Below are 19,340 nucleotides of genomic sequence, written 5' to 3' on the forward strand. Positions count from 1 at the left end.
GTGCTGAAAAAAACGAAGTTCAATGCTTCCAAGCATGCGTCGACTTGATTCTGAGCATGCATGGATTTTTAACCGATGGTTGTGCCTACTAACGATCGTTTTTTTTCTATCGGTTAGGTATCCATCGGTTAAATTTAAAACAAGATTGCTTTTTTTTAACCTATGGATAAATAACCGATGGGGCCCACACACGATCGGTTTGGTCTGATGAAAACGGTCCATCAGACCGTTCTCATCGGTTTGACCGATCGTGTGTATGCGGAATTAGAGAAAGCAGTGACATCTAGGGCTACCACCTCTGAGCTTGCTACCCCCACATCTTCACCCAACTTGGCAAATCTGTTTGGGTGCTCAAACAAAGGTCTGGCCTTCCTTTTCTGTGAGCCCCTACCACTCCCTCTAACTTTGTTAACCCATCTTCCTACCTGATGATCCTGACTTTCCCTTCCACCCTCCCTATTAACCCTACTAGCCACCTGCTCAGCAAGCAAAGGACCCCTTTTAAGGTTGACAGTTGTGCCCAGTGTTGCAACTTGCTCCTCCAGATCTCTAATGTGAGCTTCTAGAAGGGTGACCCACTCACATTTGTAGCAGAGGTATATATCCCAGAGCGGTGGCTCCTTTACTGTATACATTCGGCACACTGCACTGCACAAAACCTTCAATCTTGCTAGCATATATTTTCCCAGTTGAAACAATAATATTACTATCAGGAAATTTTAGATGTTACTTACAGGCTTAAATACTTCTCTTATAATCTCCTGTTTTCAACTCTGGTTTTTAACTCACCACTTAGTCAATTTCCACTTGGTCACAATTCCAGCAAGCACAAAATGCAAGCTCAGGGATGAGCAAGCTCAGAAATCAGCTTTACTGGAAGCTATATAGGAAATGAGATCTACTGGATGTTAACAAGGAGACACTTAAAACAGACTCATTCTGACATTGTTTAAAAAACTTTGTAGTCAGCCATGACACTTCCTTGGGGAAAACATCTGAAAGCTGAGGAATATTATATATTGCATTTTATATAATGTATTGCTGGGATTTGTTGTTCCTCTATAGCTGCTGGTATTCTCCATTGCTCTGTATAATGTATTATTGCTGGGATTTAAAGTACCTCTATAACTGGTCAGTGGTAATCTGTATTGCGTTTTATATAATGTTTTTGCTGGGATTTGTAGTCCTCTTAAACTGCTGGTATTCTGCATTGCGTTGTATATAATGTACTATTGCTGGGATTTGTAGTTCCTCTATAACTGGTCAGTGGTAATCTGCATTGCGCAGTATAATAATTATACAGCGCAATGGAGAATATCACCAGCTATAGAGGACTACAAATCCCAGCAATAGTACATTATATACAACGCAATGCAGAATACCAGCAGTTACAAAGGACTACAAATCCCAGCAATAGTTCATTATACAGCGCAATGCAGAATAACGCCATCTATAGAGGAAGACATCAGATCCCAGCAGTAATACATTATAGTATAGTGTACTATTGCTGGTATGTGTACAGTGCGCGTGTGCGTGCCGGGGGGCTCCAAAATCCACCTTCGCCTGAGTTGGCAAAAATCCTTGCACCGGCCCTGCACCCACTCAGCTCCAATCAGCAGGGGATCAGCTCAGATCCCCTGCTGACCACAATGGAATCCCCTCTGTGTGAAGAAGGCCTAACTTTACAAGTAATGATGGGCTCGGGCGTGTTCCGATGGTACTCGTCAGGAAGCCGTCACTGCACACCAGGCCCGGACTGGCCATAGGGCACACCGGGCATATGCCCGGTCGGCCGCAGCTGCCAGGGCCACGTGTCAATTTCGGGTCTGACTGACTTCATGGGCAGCTGCTAGAGCCGGCCCTGCTCATCCGCTGCCGGCCTCTCTTCGGCCGGCTCCGCGGGGAGGGCCGCATCCATGTTCTTCTGGCCGGGGTCCCCAGTCCCCCCCCGCCAGAAGCCAAAGCATCTAGGCTGCTCCGTGGGTGGGGGCCGCTCAGCCGGCATCAACACGGCCAGCTCCGCGGCCGTCGGACTGATTATTCAGCTCAAGGGGGGCGGAAATGAAGGGGTCAGGTGACCATGAAGGGGGAGGAGCTGCCTTGAGGAATCCCCTTCTGCCTGTCGCAAAGGTGTATCTGCAGCCACTGGCACCAGGGCCTAGAGAAGATTGCTAAAAAGTAAGTAACGCCAGCCAGCCTGCCTGTTTGAATTATGGTTTACACCTGCATTTACACAGCATGATAAGAGCATGCTTTGATCTGGTCAGTGGTCTCTTTTACACAGTAAAAAAGAGTGATGCTGAACTCAGGTAGTTTAGCATCACTCTTTACTGTGTAAAAGAGACCACTGACCAGACCAGACCAAAGCATGCTCTTATCATGCTGTGTAAATGCAGGTGTAAACCATTGTGTGAGAGGGACATTTCTTGGGCCCGAAAGGTGCATTTAAAGTGTATGTATGATTTTTCTTTTTTGTGTGTGTTTGTAATTGTGGTATGTTTAGTACTGGTTGGCTGGGTAAGTGCAGTGTTAACAAAAAATCATATATACACTTTAAATGCATGACACCTTTTGGATTGTTTTAGACCCCTTTCACACTGAGGCGCTTTGCAGGCGCTATAACGCTAAAAATAGTGCCTGTAAAGCGCCCTGATAGAGCCACTTTTTTTACCCCAGTGTGAAAGCCCCTAGGGCTTTCACACTGGAGTGGTGCGCTGGCAGGATGTTAAAAAATGTCCTGCAAGCAGCATCTTTGGAGCAAAATGAATGGACAGTACGGCCATACCGTGGCACTTTGCAGATGGATTTAACCCTTTTTTGGCTGCTAGCAGGGGGTTAAAAGCGGCCCGCTAGCGGCCGAATACTTCCGCAAAAATTACGGTAAAGCGCCGCTAAAAATAGCGGAGCTTTACCGTCACCGCCCCCGTGTGAAAGGGGCCTTATATATAGATTTGGGTAATATATTTTTAATGTGCCCTAAAATGAACTATTAACTGTTAACGACACTCCACAATCGGTTTACAAAACGCAGCACAGTTTGCCGAATCGAATCGCATGGGTGTGAACACCCATGTAATCTTATTCTGGTGTGGACAATAAAGGGTCCTGCACCAGTGTGGTTTGAATGCAGTACGATTTGAGCCATACAAATCCATGGCTCAAATCGCACCCCAGAGACACCACATGTAATTCGCATAGGAATGTTGAGCGATTCCTGTGCGAATTACATGTGGTGTCTCACACCACAGTAGTGTGAACCCGGGCTGAGGCCCTAAAGCCAGCTGCAGCATTCCCCTTGGCAGGAGTGAGCTCAGGTGTGTTTGGATCCTAGTCTGAACTATCCTGAGCTTTTTAGCCAGCATAGCCCAGCAGCCGCACATATACACTCCTCTTGTATATGTACAGCTGCAGACCATGAAATGTCCTCGCTGCTTACAATTGGAAGCACACTGTAATAGGAGGGGGCCGGGGGTAGGGGGGGTTTGATTTAATAACAAACATGTCATGCTTTCCTGATCTGTGTACCGTATTTATCGCGGTATAACGCGCTCCCGCGTATACCGCGCACCCCTAAAGTTGCCCCCAATCCTGTGGAAAAAAAGTTTTTTTAGTACTTACAGTTTTGGTGTCTTGCGCGGCGTCCATCGGCGGCCTCGTCGGGTCTGGCGTTCGTCTGCGGCTTCGGGTGTCCTCTTCGTCGGTTCCGGCGTCCTTCTGCGGCTTCGGGTGTCCTCTTCGTCGGGTCCGGCGTCCTCCCCGCGCCTAGTTTTGAATACTGCACCGACATATACAGAGCGCAGTACACTCGTGTATTGTCGGCAATGCTCGGCTACCCGCGCTGACGTCCTGTACGTCCAGGACGTGAGCGCGGAAGGAGCCAAGACTGCCCGACTATACCCGAGTGTACTGCGCTCGGTATATGTCGGCGCAGTATTCAAAACTCGGCTCGGGAAAGCGGGTATCAGCGTATACCGCGCACCCACGATTTTGCCCTGATTTTCAGGGCAAAAAAGTGCGCGGTATACGCCGATAAATACGGTATATATAAAAAAAAAAATGGGCTGCTCAGCCTAAAATGCCCGGGCCTATTATTTGTCCCAGTCCGGGCCTGCTGCACACCACCGATCATGGGCAGCGTGTGTATGTGCAGCTGTTGGTGGGGAAATGCCTCACTACCTATGATTTGTGGTGTGCAGTGATGGCTTCCTGGTGGGTATGATCCAAACATGCCTAAGCCTATCATTATGTATAATATTTTTAGAAACAATCAATCCTTTAATATTAAAAAGGCAGTGCCTTTGCCTATACTGAGATGATGACAGCTAAATACTGCAGGCAGAAGGAAGCATTTCCTTAATTTACTTTGCCATAGTACTCAGACTGCAACATTGAGAGTCAAAAGGTGAGAGGCTGCAGCAGGGGCTGATCTGTGCGGAACATTTGTGAACACAACCAAGAAATACACACACACACACACACACACACACACACACACACACACACACACACACACACACACACACACCAGGATTTACATGGCTGTCATCTCTGAGCTAGAATCTCAGTCCAGGACCTGACCCTGCATGATGTTTGAACAAAGATGACACAATCCACCTGAAGGCATTGTCAGAGGGATTACTGTGATCTCTGTGGGAGCTACAAATTACCAATCAGTTACACTGGAACATTTCTTATGCCGCGTACAGACGGTCGTTTTTTTGTGATAAAAAAAAAACGACGTTTTGAATCATGAAATAAAACGGCTTTTTTGAAACTTCATGTTCAAAAACGACGTTGCCTACACACCATCATTTTTTAAAATGCTCTAGCAAAGCGCGGTTACGTTCAGCACGTACGACGGCACTCTTTTCCATTGAAGCTAGCTTCATAACTTGCTTCTGAGCATGCGCGGGTTTAAAAAACGTCGTTTTGAAACGTCGTTTTGCCCACACACTATCATTTTCATTGACACAAAAAACGACGTTTTGAAAAACGACACAAAAAATTCGAGCATTTTCGATTTTTTTTTTTTGTCGTTTTTCAGAAGACATAAAACGACATTTTCACCACACACGGTCATTTTAAATGACGTTTTCAAAAACGACCATCTGTACGCGGCATTAGAATGCATTCTTTAGCATGATAAAATTATATATGATGACAGGTCCACTTGAAACCAATAAGCTCAAGACACCAGAGCAATAGTGCTCTACTCTGTTTCTTTATTTTACTTGAAAATAACTCTACTATGCTTTGTGCTAGAAGCATTGGGCCAGATTCACAAAGAGATACGACGGTGTATCTACAGATACACCATCGTATCTCTGACTTACACTGGTCCTATCTATGCGTCTGATTCATAGAATCAGATACGCATAGATAGGGCTAAGATCTGACAGTGTTACACTGTGTTACACTGTCGGATCTTTTTTTCCATTTAAAAATGGCGCCGGGGGCGTTCCCGCTGATTTACGATAAATAATATGTAAATCAGCGAGATACGCAAATTCACGAACGTACGCGGACCCGACGCAGTCTTCTTACAACGTTTCCGTAGCGGCGTACCCGTCGTATACTTACCCCTTATTTTATCAGGCGCAGCCAATGTTAAGTATAGCCGGCGTTCCCGCGTCGAATTTGAATTTTTTAACGTCGTTTGCGTAAATCGTTCTCGAATACGGACGGACGTCGTTTACGTAAGCGTCGAAACCACTGACGTCCTAGTGACGTCAGTGGGAGCAATGCACGCCGGGAAATTCCCCGGACGGCGCATGCGCATTTAAATCGGCGCGGGAACGCGCCTGATTTAAATAGTACACTCCCCTAGCCGCGGAATTAGAATTCCGCCGGGGGATTTAGGATCCGCCGTCGCAAGTTTGGAGGTAAGTGGTTTGTGAATTAGCCACTTGCCTCCTAAACTTGCGGGAGCGGATCTTAATTCACGTAGATCGAGCGGATCTATAGATCCGCTGAGCTACGTGAATCTGGCCCTGTGATTATTATTATCTTGCTTCATAGCAATGATGCAATAGTCTAACAAGTAAACAACGATTGGAAAACTGTATGAAATTATAACTAATATTATTTTTATTTTTTCTGTATTCAGAACGTCAAGTGTGAAAATGAGCTAAGTCACGAAAAATTCAGCAGCTGCCATGAACTAATTGAAGTTGACCCATTTATTCATGCTTGTGCATTAGACTTATGTCATTGTACTTTGGGTGATTCAAACTCTTGCATGTGTCCAACTATTTCTGAATATTCCCATCAATGTATTCTACAACGAGGAGTGCCCCCAAACTGGAGAACTTCAGCCCTCTGCCGTAGGTTTACTTCTTTTTATCCATATGAGCATCAGAGCATTAGTAGAGTTAGGCCCATTCACACTTGCCAATAGGGTCATCAAAGAATTAGGACCTTACTACTGTATGTTAGTCTACAAATGTTAACCAAAACAAAAATGTTAGATCAGGAGTCTCCAAACTTTTTAAGACTGGGTTCACATACTATAATTTCCAAAAGTATTGGGACGCCTGCCTTTACACGCACATGAACTTTAATGGCATCCCAGTCTTAGTCTGTAGGGTTCAATATTAAGTTGACCCACACTTTGCAGCTATAACAGCTTCAACTCTTCTGGGAAGGCCGTCCACAAGGTTTAGGAGTGTTTCTATGGGAATGTTTGACCATTTTTCCAGAAGTACATTTGTGAGGTCAGGCACTGATGTTGGACGAAAAGGCCTGGCTCGCAGTCTCTGCTGTAATTGATCACAAAGGTGTTCTATTGGGCAGAGGTCAGGACTAGTGCAGGCCAGTCAAGTTCCTCCAAACCAAACTCACTCATCCATGTCTTTATGGACCTTGCTTTGTGCACTGGTCCAAATCATTTGGTGAAGGTAAAATTATGGTGGGGGCAGGGGTCAAGTCCTGGGGAAAAAAGTGTGGGAACTCCCACCCAAGATCCACTCCCCCACCTAAAAAAAATAAAAAAATGATACGCTCATATGCATATATATTTTACAGAAAATACAGTGCAACATTTGGCACCGGGGGCAGATCCTATATCTGGCACCCCCACCTTAAAATGTAAAAACACCCTTCTGTGCCCCCCGCATACCTCTGTAGCCTTCAATATCTCTTTGTCACTATTGTGTACCCCCTCTTCACAACTGCACATCTGGACCGCTTTACATTACACAGCACTCTGGACCCCTTTACATTACACCGTACCCTGCACCTCTGGACCCCTTTATATTACACAGCACCCTGCACCTCTGGACCCCTTTATATTACACAGCACCCTGCACCTCTGGACCCCTTTACATTACACAGCACCCAGCACCTCTGGACCCCTTTACATTACACAGCACCGCACCTCTGGACCCCTTTACATTACACAGCACCTTGCACCTAAGGACCTCTTTACATTACACAGCACCCTACACCTCTGGACCCCTTTACAATACACAGCACCCTGCACCTCTGGACCCCTTTACAATACACAGCACCCTGCACCTCTGGACCCCTTTACATTACACAGCACCTTGCACTTATGGACCCCTTTACATTACACAGCACCCTGCACCTCTGGACCCTGTTACATTACAGAGCACCCTGCACCTCTGCACCACTTTACGTTACACAGCCCCCTGCACCCTACACCACTGGACCCCTTTAAATTACACAGTACTCTGGACCCCTTTACATTACACAGCACCCTGCACCTAAGGACCTCTTTACATTATACAGCACCCTGCATCACTGGACCCCTTTACATTACACATCACCATACACCACTGGACCCCTTTTCATTACACAGCACCCTGCACCTCTGGACCCCATTACATTACACATACACCCCCCCCCAACAGTTCAGACCCCCCCACAGTGCAGACCCCCCACAGTACAGACACCCCTATAGTGCAGACCCCCACCCCCCCACAGTACAGACACCTTTACAGTGCAGACCCCCACCCGACACAGTACAGACACCCCTACAGTGCAGACCCCCACCCCTATAGTGCAGACCCCCACAGTACAGACACCCCTACAGTGCAGACCCCCACAGTACAGACACCCCTATAGTGCAGACTCCCACCCCTACAGTGCAGACCCCCACCCCCCACAGTACAGACACCCCTATAGTGCAGACTCTCACCCCTACAATGCAGACCCCCACAGTACAGACACCCCTACAGTGCAGACCCCCATCCCCCACAGTACAGACACCCCTATAGTGCAGATCCCCGCCCATACAGTGCAGCCCCCCACAGTACAGACACCCCTACAATGCAGACCCCCCCCCATAGTACAGACACCCCTACAAAGAAGGGCCCCCCCCCCCACGGTACAGATACCTCTACAGTGCAGACACCCCTCACAGTACAGACCCATAATCTATACCTTAGTCAGAAGCGCGGGACATGCAAAAAACTGGTCAGGTGACCGGTCCCCTCCCCCTGTGTAGAAAGGAGGAGGAGGGGGAGGCGGTGCATTGCCACGAAATGAGATTTGCCATGGAATGAGATGGTCCGCCTCCATCACATCCTATTGGCTCACTCCTGTCACGTGACATATTTAAACGTCAAGTATTGACGCAAACATCAGTCTCAGCTAGGCTATCATAGGGAGAGGATCTCCTCTCCCTGTGATCGCTGAAGACGCAAACATCAGTCTCAGCTAGGCTATCATGGGGAGAGGATCTCCTCTCCCTGTGATCGCTGAAGCTGCACGGAGCTGGTGTGTGTGTTGGTATTCAGTGACAGGCAGAGCCCAGGGACACTGTACACTAGTTACCAGGCAGCTTCTGCCTGTGATTGGCTGTGCGGAGGTCACAGTGGAGGAGTGGGCGGGCCCGGTGTGTGGAGCTCAGCTGTGAGGCTGCTGAGGGGAGGGAGCTGGGACAATAACAGCAGCATAGAGAGCGGAGTGTACAGAGCAGTGTGTCCGCTCTCCTTCACTCATGAGCACAGCCCGGTGCATTGCCACGAAATGAGAGCTCCGTGCAGCTTCAGCTATCACAGGGAGAGGAGATCCTCTCCCTATGATAGCCTAGCTGAGACTGATGTTTGCGTCTTCAGCGATCACAGGGAGAGGAGATCCTCTCCCTATGATAGCCTAGCTGAGACTGATGTTTGCGTCGATACTTGACGTTTAAATATGTCACGTGACAGGAGTGAGCCAATAGGATGTGATGGAGGCGGACCATCTCATTCCATGGCAAATCTCATTTCGTGGCAATGCAGCGGCTTTACTCGGCAGACACAAGCGCTCTAGTAACAGCTCGGCGGAGACAGCCAAGACTACAGAGCCGCGGCGCGGGCGCGGGAGAAGGGGGTGTCACTCGGCTCGCACCCCCCCTCCCCCTCCTTGCAAAGCCACTACAGGCTCTCCGTTCTTCCCGTCACCGCCGTGGTGCAGCGGCTTAAACCCGCCCGCAACCCAACCCACACTTGGTTCTCTGTTGCCACGGGGGGGGGGGCGCCTGCCTGCGCGTGCTGCTCGAGTCCTGCAATGGGAACGCGCGTTCCTGCTGTCAAAAAGGTGCAGGGACGCCGTTCCCACGCATTCCCGCAGGACTCGAGCCCTGGCGGGGGGGGGGAGTTGTTTTTCAGGAGTTAGGTTTGGTTCCAGGGGAACTCTTAAGACGTCAGCATACCAAGACATTTTGGACAATTTCATGCTCCCAACTTTGTGGGAACAGTTTGGGGATGGCCCCTTCCTGTTCCAACATGACTGTGCACCAGTGCACAAAGCAAGGACCATAAAGACATGGATGAGCGAGTTTGGGGTGCTACAAAAGGGGGGCCAACTCAATATTGAACCCTACAGACTAATGCCGCGTACACACCATCACTTTATGTGATGGAAAAAAACGACATTTTCTGTGAAGTAAAAAACGACGTTGCCTACACACCATCGTTTTTGCTACACACGGTCAATTTTTGTGACACAAAAAACGACGTTTTGAAAAACGACACAAAAAATTGAAGCATGCTTCAATTTTTTTTTGTCGTTTTTCACAAGACATAAAACAACGTTTTCCCCCACACACAGTCATTTAAATTGACGTTTTTAAAAACTACATTTTTTTTCATCACATAAAGTGATGGTGTGTACGCGGCATAAGACTGGGAAGCCATTAAAGTTTATGTGCATGTGATGGCAGGTGTCCCAATACTTTTGGTGATATAGTGTACTGTATATGCGAATTGGAAGCCTTTTAAACCTCATGCAATTTGCATGACATCTCAATGGAGCCAGTTCACACATGTCTGGGTGGCTTTGGTGCAAAAAGGGTCCTGTACGTTCTTAGGTCGGGTTCAGGTGCAAATTCATGCAAACATACATTTGCACCTGAATTGCCCCTAAACCGGTGAATAGGAACGCATCTGGTTTAACAATGGGCCTAATTACTGTCCTTTAGACTTTAAGGGGCATCAGTGTGATTACATAATTGGAGGGCAGCACCATACACCCCAATATCACACATCTTTTACATAATGCCTCTGGCTTGGTTGTCAGTGGGAGTAAGAAAAAATGTGTGGGATGAGGAATAGTTCCCCATTATTGGTACTGGTGGGAAGAATAGTGCCCCATCGCTGGTGTCAGTGGAAGGAATAGTGTCCCATTGTAGGTATCAGTAAAATAAATAGTGCCTCATCATTGGTTTCATTGAACAAAATTCTGCCTCATTATTGGTGTCAGTGGGAGGAAAAGTGCCACTCATCAGTGGGAGGAATAGTGCCACTCATCAGTGGGAGGAATAGTGCCACTCATCAGTGGGAGGAATAGTGCCACTCATCAGTGGGAGGAATAGTGCCACTCATCAGTGGGGGGAATAGTGCCACTCATCAGTCGGGGGAATAGTGCCACTCATCAGTGGGAGGAATAGTGCCACTCATCAGTGGGAGGAATGGTGCCACTCATCAGTGGGGGGAATGGTGCCACTCATCAGTGGGAGGAATAGTGCCACTCATCAGTGGGAGGAATAGTGCCACTCATCAGTGGGAGGAATAGTGCCACTCATCAGTGGGAGGAATAGTGCCACTCATCAGTGGGAGGAATAGTGCCACTCATCAGTGGGGGGAATAGTGCCACTCATCAGTGGGGGGAATGGTGCCACTCATCAGTGGGGGGAATAGTGCCACTCATCAGTGGGGGGAATAGTGCCACTTATCAGTGGGGGGAATAGTGCCACTCATCAGTGGGGGGAATAGCATTCCAAATGCCAGATCAAGACAAGCAAAGAGCCGTATATGGCTTGTGGGCCATAGTTTGGAGACCAATGGTTTATATATCTGAAGATTTTCGAGTTTTTAGACAACTGATTCATTAAATATCTGAAAATTGCTGTGTTTCATTTCAGCCAAGTCTTGCCCACAGAATATGCAATATGAAGAGTGTGGCTCCCCCTGCAGCAATAGTTGCTCTGACCCTGAAAGAGAGAATAGTTGTGATGAGCATTGTATTGAAGGCTGCTTCTGCCAAGAAGGTAAGTAGCTAAAGGTTGTTTATATGATAAAACATGAAATCTCTGATGTGGATGATCCACTCAAATACTGTTAGGTATAGCTGGTTTGCCTCCAAAACCAAATGTCGGTCTTATATTCATGCAATTAACATTTTTAGAAAAAAAAACATGATATTTTCTAAACTAAAAAGTTAAATAAAATTTGTGATCAAGAATTCTCCTGCAAAGAAGCATATAATTACCCCTCCTGGTGCCTTAACCAGTGACATAGGGTTTGGTGGGAGCAGGGGCGGACTGACCATTTGGGCACTCGGGCACTACCCGAGGGCCCCATGCCACTAGGGGGCCCCATCAGGGTTGCCAGCCTCAGTAAAACCAGGGACAGTATGTAAAAAATTGTGTTTTATTTACATCTGTCCCTGAAATGTCCCTTACCGACATCCTTTTGGTCTAAAAATCCCAAGATTATAGCTGCCCTGCCTCTCCAGTATGTATATTCTGTGTGTGTATATACTTTGTGGCCCCATAATCTATTGCCCGTGGGGCCCCATAATCTCCTATTGCCCGGGGGCGCCATAATCTCCTATTGCCCGGGGGCCCCATAATCTCCTATTGCCCGGGGGCGCCATAATCTCCTATTGCCCGTGGGCGCCATAATCTCCTATTGCCCGGGGGCTCCATAATCTCCTATTGCCCGGGGGCCCCATAATCTCCTATTGCCCGGGGGCCCCATAATCTCCTATTGCCCGGGGGCCCCATAATCTCCTATTGCCCGGGGCCCCATGAGTTGTCAGTCCGCCCCTGGGTGGGAGGATTCAGAGCAGAGGGAGAGCAAGACTATGACCTCAAGAAGTGTCAAGTTTTTATTAGCTTTCTCAAAGCAACGTTCAATGGCACGAAATGGCGTACAGTATACGCTTTCTTTTTTGCAGGTACATTTTTTATTCAAGCGACAGAGTGGCTTTAAAGGGTATTTAGCAGTAAAATTTAAGAAAACCCGACTATATCCAGCTCAGCCTTTTGAAGAGCACAGTGATGTGGTTAAAGGGGTTGTAAAGGTTTGTTTTTTATTTTCTAGATAGGTTCCTTTAAGCTAGTGCTACTTACCTTTTCCTTCGATTTCCATTCTAAATGTTTTTTTTCTTGGTTTGAATTTCTCACTTCCTGTTCCTGCTCATTAAGCTTGCCCCCATCATCTGGCTGGGGGTTAGTCAGCCAGAAAAGCTTACTGAGGAGGAACAGGAAGTGAGAAATTCAGACAAAGAAAACAAAGAAGAAGATTAGTGAACCAATAATGCACTAGCTTAAAGCAACCCATTTAGAAAAATGCATTGTTGGTTCACTTACCCTTTCCTTCGATTTCCCTTCTAAATTTTTTTTTTCTTTGTTTTCTTTGTCTGAATTTCTCACTTCCTGTTCCTCCTCAGTAAGCTGTTCTGCCCGACTAACCCTCATGGATGATGGGGGAAAGCTTACTGAGGAGAAACAGGAAGTGAGAAATTCAGACAAAGAAAAAAAAACATTTAGAAGGCAAATCGAAGGAAAAGGTAAGTGAACCAACAATGCACTAGCTTAACCACTTCATTACTGGGCACTTAAACCCCCTTCGTGCCCAGACCAATTTTCAGCTTTCAGCGCTGACTCATTTTGAATGACAATTGCGCGGTCATACAACACGGTACCCAAATTTAATTTTTATAATTTTTTCCCCACAAATAGAGCTTTCTTTTGGTGGTATTTGATCATCTCTGCAATTTTTTTTGCGCTATAAACATAAAAAGACAGAAAATTTTGAAAAAAAACACAATATTTTTTACTTTTTGTTATAATAATATCCCAATTTTTTTTAAAAAAAATAAAAATTTCCCTCAGTTTAGGCCGATACGTATTCTTCTACATATTTTTGTTAAAAAAAATCGGAATAAGCGTTTATCGATTGGTTTGCGCAAAAGTTATAGCGCCTACAAAATAGGGGATAGATTTAGGATTTTTTTTTTTTTTTTTACTAGAAATGGCGGCGATCTGCGATTTTTTTGTGAGACCTGCGATATTGCGACGCACGTATCAGACACTTTTGACACAATTTTGGGGCCATTCACATTTATACAGCGATCAGTGCTATAAAAATGCACTAATTACTGTATAAATGTGACTGGCAGTGAAGGGGGTGAGGAAGGGGTTAAATGTGTAGCCTGGGTGTGTTCTAACTGTGTGGGGGGAGGGGGTGACTGGGGGAGGTGACCGATGCTGTGTCCCTATGTACAAGGGACACAGATCGGTCTCCTCTCTCCCTGACAGGACGTGGAGCTCTGTGTTTACACACAGAGCTCCACGTCCCTGCTGTAACCGACGATCGCGTGTACCGACCGACAGGCACACGCATCGGCTCCCGAGCGATGCGCCGGGCACATTGTTTCCCCGCTACGCGCCCCCAGCGGCGCGCACAGGGAAAGACAACAACAGGACGTCTAAAGACGTCCAGTTGGCACCTGAGAGCCGCGCTGTGGACGTCTTTTGTCCATAGTGCGGATCCCAAGTGGTTAAAGGAACCTATTTAAAAAATAAAAAACAAAACCTTTACAACCCCTTTAAGAGCCGGTTCACACTGGGGCGACCTGGGATCCGACTTCAAGATGCCCCAAGTCGCCCCAAGTCGTGCAGGCGAGAAAATGAATGGAAGTGAATGGGAGCCGTCTTGATGTAAACTACTACTGAAGTCGCTCCGACTTCAGAAAAGGTTCCTGTACTACTTCAATCTGACTTGTAGGCGACCTGTACCCATTGAATCCAATGGAAGTCGCCTCCAAGTCGGTTCACAGTGAGGCAACTTTACAGGAAGTCGCCCCAGTGTGAACCTGTTCTAAGGCAAGCTCCTCCCTCCCTGGCAAGGCTGCATTTATTTGGCACAGGTCAGGCTGCATTTCATGGGCACTGGTACATTTTTTGGTACACCATTTGCTTTCAGAATATTTTTTTTCTTGTTTTCCTTTCCTTGGACTGTCTACTTTCCAAGAAGTGGTAATTTTGTACTATCCTGGCATTTTCGGGCCTCAAGAAATGAGATACAGTAGGTCGTCAGTACATCAGGATTGATCATTTTTCAGATACACATACAGTTGGTATAGAAAAGAATCACCCCTCTTTAAAATAATCAAATTTGGGTGCTTTGCAGCCTGAAATGAACGCACACACAGTTTTGGTTTTATCCAGCTGTATTTAGTGCAAAAGGATTACCCCCTTGTGTCAGTATTTTTTAGAAACCTAATTTTGCTTTAATTACAGTCTTTAGCCTGTTGGGATATGTTTCTACTAACTTTGCACATATAGGCCCGGATTCACGTAGCACTTACGCCGACGTATCTCGAGATACGCCGCGTAAGTGCACATATGCGCCGTCGTATCTATGCGCCTGACTCTGAAAGCAAGATACGCCTGAAAATAGGCTTCATCCGACCGACGTAAGTTTCCTATCCCGTCGTATCGTGGGCGCATAATTACGCTGGCCGCAAGGGGCGCTCCCATTGATTTACGATTCGAATATGCAAATGAGTGAGATACGCCGATTCACGAACATACTTGCGCCTGGCGCATTAATATACGCGGTTTACGTAAGTCGTATGTCCGGCGTAAAGTTAAGCCGCATAAAGCAGGTGTAAGTCAGCAGCATCAATGCAAATGGCTGCACCAGGAAACGCAGCCATCGTTTTTTACGTAATACGTGAATAGGGCTAGTCGTAGGTTACTTTCAAGTCGTAGGCAGTGATTTGACGTAACTTAGGCAGTTGTTTCGACGTGATTCTGAGCATGCGCATTGGGTAGCGTCCATGTGACGGCGCATTCGCCATTGGTTATTCGTATCTTGATGGCGCTCGGCCCATCATTTACATGGGGTCACGCCTCATTAGCATGGCTCACCCCCACTGCCACTTAGGACGAGTTACGCCGAGGGAAACCAACGTAGATTAGGGAGCGAGTGCTTTGTGAATACTGTGCTCGCCGCTCTGCACCATGTCGGCGTAGCGTATATTCGATACGCTATTCCGGCATAACTATGAGCCAAGGTATGTGAATCCGGGCCATAGACTGCAATATTTGCCCACTGTTCTTTGCAGAGCTGCTCAAGTTCTCTTAAATTTGATGGTGACCATTAGTGGACTGCAGTCTTCAAGTCATTCCGCGGATTTTTCAATGGGATTTAAGTCTGGGCTCCGACTAGGCCATGCAAGGACATTCACCTTTTTCTCTTTCAACCACTGTGTGGTAATTTTTGCTGTGTGCTTTGGGTCATTATCATGTTGGAAGGTGACAACTTTCTGGCAGAGGGCAGCAGATTTTCCTCAAGAATTTGATGATATTTTGCCTCATTCATCTTTCTTTTTTCCTGACAAGTGCTCGAGTCCCTGCTGCAGTGAAACACCCCCAGGATATTACCACCTCTATGCTTTACTGTAGGAATGGTGTTATTTGAATGTTGAGCTGTATTGGATTTCCGCCAGACATTCTTTCTGGGACACATCACGGGTCCCAGAAGACGGCAGGACCATTCACAAAGCGCAGTGTGACTGGTGCATGTGCAGTTGGCAGTTGAGAACCTTTTTAACGTTGTAGAGATTGTCTCGCACTACCTATTGCATCTTCAAGAAAGAAAGTGCAGGGAAATCTCCCCAACTGGATGCAAAAATTCAAAAAATAAACCAACAGGTCTTTTAACCATTTCCTACTGTTTATAACGCGTTGAGCTATTTTCTTAGACAATCCAAATGGATACCAGTATACATGTATTTGATGTGTAATTTGGTGGACATGTTTATAAGATATGTGAGTGATATCATTGTTTGATTAGCCAACAGTGTTGTCTATCTTTTAATTTCTGTAATGATAAAATATTGGATTTTTATAATATACCGGTATGTTTTACTTTTTGATATTGTGCCTAAACATTCCTAGATACCCAAGGTATGTTGTGCTATATGATATAATGTGTTGGGATTCTAGCACATCAGGTCACACCTCTTTCTGTGGAAGATGTAACCATTCCCTTCTGCATCCAACATTTAAAAATAATGTTTTGGCTATACTGTATGTAGCATTAACCCCAGTGGAGCTGCTGGATTTTTGGGTGGCGTGTTACCTCTTGGCTCCTCTGAAATTCCTAGGGGTAAATGTTGCATATAGCATGTAGTAGAAGTAAAGGAATGTCCAGACAGGTGCTCTTTGTTGTGCTCTTTATTACCCAGCTGGGTAAAAACAGTAAACTTGTGGTGAGGAAAGTAAAGCTAAAGAAGATAGGAGAATAGCAGATTCAGGCGTAATGAGAGGAAACAGTCCTGCTCCCAAACGTAACACTTCTCTTCCCCACTCCCGCCGGAATGGTTTTAGTGTACCCGAACAGGCCTCTCTCACTGACCTGGCAGCCGGAGTATCACTCGGACAATTGTAGGATAAAGTCTCTGCCACAGACCCTCCTTGGTGAACTTGAACTTGGGAGAAAGTCTCTGCCACAGACCCCTCTCAAAGAGCCTCAGAAGATACCTCTGCCACAGGTCCCCTCTGGGTTGAATTATTGGAGATATGTCTCCTTAATTGAGTTACGTCTGTATCTCCTTCAACTTGCCGCCCATGTACCGACCGACAGGGGATCAATCCCTCGTTGTCCGGCTACCTTGATCCCCGGTGGTTTATCCAGGCCCTTTTGGAACACCAGCCTCTCAATGGTGACTCCCCACCGAACAGCAATACAGCTTGGGATCTTCAAGAATGAGAACCCAGTCACTCACTGGGTCCCCGACACTGTTCAGATGCTCCGGGTCAGCATGGCTCCGGAACACGGAAAAACGCGTGGCACGCACGCCCCGGCCAGGTAGACCATAACGCCGGGGCGCCGTGATGTGGGCACCCTAAAGGTGGGTGCCACACTTGACGAAAAAGACCCAGAACCAATGGCGTCTGTCCCATAAATACCCCTCCCAGCATGCACAGCGAGGACAAACCCCTGTGATTGGCTGCTGGGATGAGCACCCAAACCTTGACTCCACTGCTGCCACCTGCAGCACCGGGGCTGGAAGAACACCCCAGTACAGCAGAATGGACTCACAGCACAGCCAAGCTGAGACAGAGACCGCATTTTGCTACTAACAATCTGGATCTGATCTTCACATAAATTTAGCTAGCACCAGTACTGTAAGGTACATAGGCGCTACATGTACAAACGCTTTAAGTTTAGAAACTGTTATAGATATTCACTTTTTTATATATAATCCAAGGTGCATTTTAAATGCTCAGCACCTGTCTATATTGCTGTAATTTATTAATTATATATATATATTTTTAAAGGTTTAATATATGATGACATCAGTAGCCATGACTGTATAAAGCCTCAGGAATGCCCCTGTACCTATAATGATAAAATATACAGCCCTGGAAAATCCTATTCTACTGCTTGTAGAATCTGGTGAGTATAGGAATTATTGTACATGATGTCTTGTCATTCATTGAGGATTATGCCCTGTTATTAACTGTTATTTTTACAGCAAATGCTTCGAGGGGAAATGGAACTGCACAGCAAATCCTTGTTCAGCAACCTGCTCAGTTGAGGGAGGTGCCCATATTAATACCTTTGATCAGCTTCGTTACTCTGTGTATGGAGACTGTCAATATGTCATTGTCAAGGTAATCAAACTGTAATGCCTCGGCTGTGTGTGTTGCTTTAGGTACACAGCTTAACATCAAGTATAAACCAAGTCCCAATGAAAGACGCGCTGGTTGTTGGACTGATGCAATCTTTACTGAGATATAATGAACAGGAATGTGTACAATAGTATGATGATATGGGATGAGATGTGATGTGATAGTGATGATATGGTAAAACTGTGAAACAAACATAAAAAGACAAATGTAAGCATGGCTATTCAAGCAACATACATTATACATGGCTAATACAAAAGATAGGCCTAACATGTGCTTGCTTACTACACTGAACACACATTATCTATCTGCAATGTCTAGCATCCCTCTACACAAGCTGAACTAGCAAAACCCCTTTACTCACAGGCTTTGGTGTTCGTCAGGTTTGCAAATTGTGATAGCTTTAAGATGTCTTGTGGATCTGGTCACTACAGTAGCTAGAGCTGGAATGAAACAGGAAATGTCCCAGCAAGCCTTAGACATACAGAGAAGACCCGCCTCCTGGCATCAAGAAAATGGAGGGTCTTAAAGAAACAGACACTGCTGAGTGCCAAGCATGTAATATACATTGCAAAGGCAGCACACTCCCCACCTGGCATACTTTTTGTTATGCCACTAACCTTTGGACAAAAGTAAAACTACTTCAGAAATTGGCCTAGCATACACCTTGGGAATGCCCTGTGTAACAATTCTAACTTCAACCTTTCTAACTCTAGCATCACTACTAGGATCAGTCCCCACAATGAGTCCAATAGGCCATTCGTTCCTGTGGGCCTGAGTGTCTTTTAATAAGACAATGTCTCCAACTTGTAAGTTAGGTTTGTCATCTTGCCATTTCTTGCGTGGCTGGAGTGTCACCAGGTATTCCTGTCTCCACCTCTTCCAGAAAATGTCCGCAAGACTTTGAACTTGTCTCCATTGCTTGGTGTACAAGTCCTTAGGTATGATGAAGGGATGTCTCTCTTGGATAGTCATATCCGCTGCCGACAAACGACCTCCAATTCTTAGTACTCCGTCTTCGTCGAGGATAGGGTTCAACTTCTTGAGCGAACTGTGTCGAGAAATCTCTTCCTTTTTCAGAAGGCTTTGAATTTCTTCTTTAAAGACTTCCTGCTGGACGCATTTGATGATCGCGACCTTGGCTTGCTCAAGATGGTCGTTGCTATGCTGATCAGTATTAGTA

General features: G+C 46.3%; 1 protein-coding gene across 1 annotated transcript in view; it reads left to right on the top strand.

The window, feature by feature from the left end:
• Positions 1–19,340, top strand: part of LOC120916795 — a 191,478-nt gene that overhangs the window by 16,923 nt on the left and 155,215 nt on the right. The window contains exons 4-7 of the mRNA XM_040327732.1: positions 6,107–6,212; positions 11,369–11,494; positions 17,807–17,924; positions 18,004–18,153. Coding sequence (XP_040183666.1) covers positions 6,107–6,212; positions 11,369–11,494; positions 17,807–17,924; positions 18,004–18,153 — 500 coding nt within the window. The remainder of the gene's footprint in view (positions 1–6,106; positions 6,213–11,368; positions 11,495–17,806; positions 17,925–18,003; positions 18,154–19,340) is intronic.

This window comes from Rana temporaria, chromosome 11, assembly GCF_905171775.1.
Source record: "Rana temporaria chromosome 11, aRanTem1.1, whole genome shotgun sequence".
In the NCBI taxonomy this organism is placed as follows: Eukaryota; Metazoa; Chordata; class Amphibia; order Anura; family Ranidae; genus Rana; species Rana temporaria.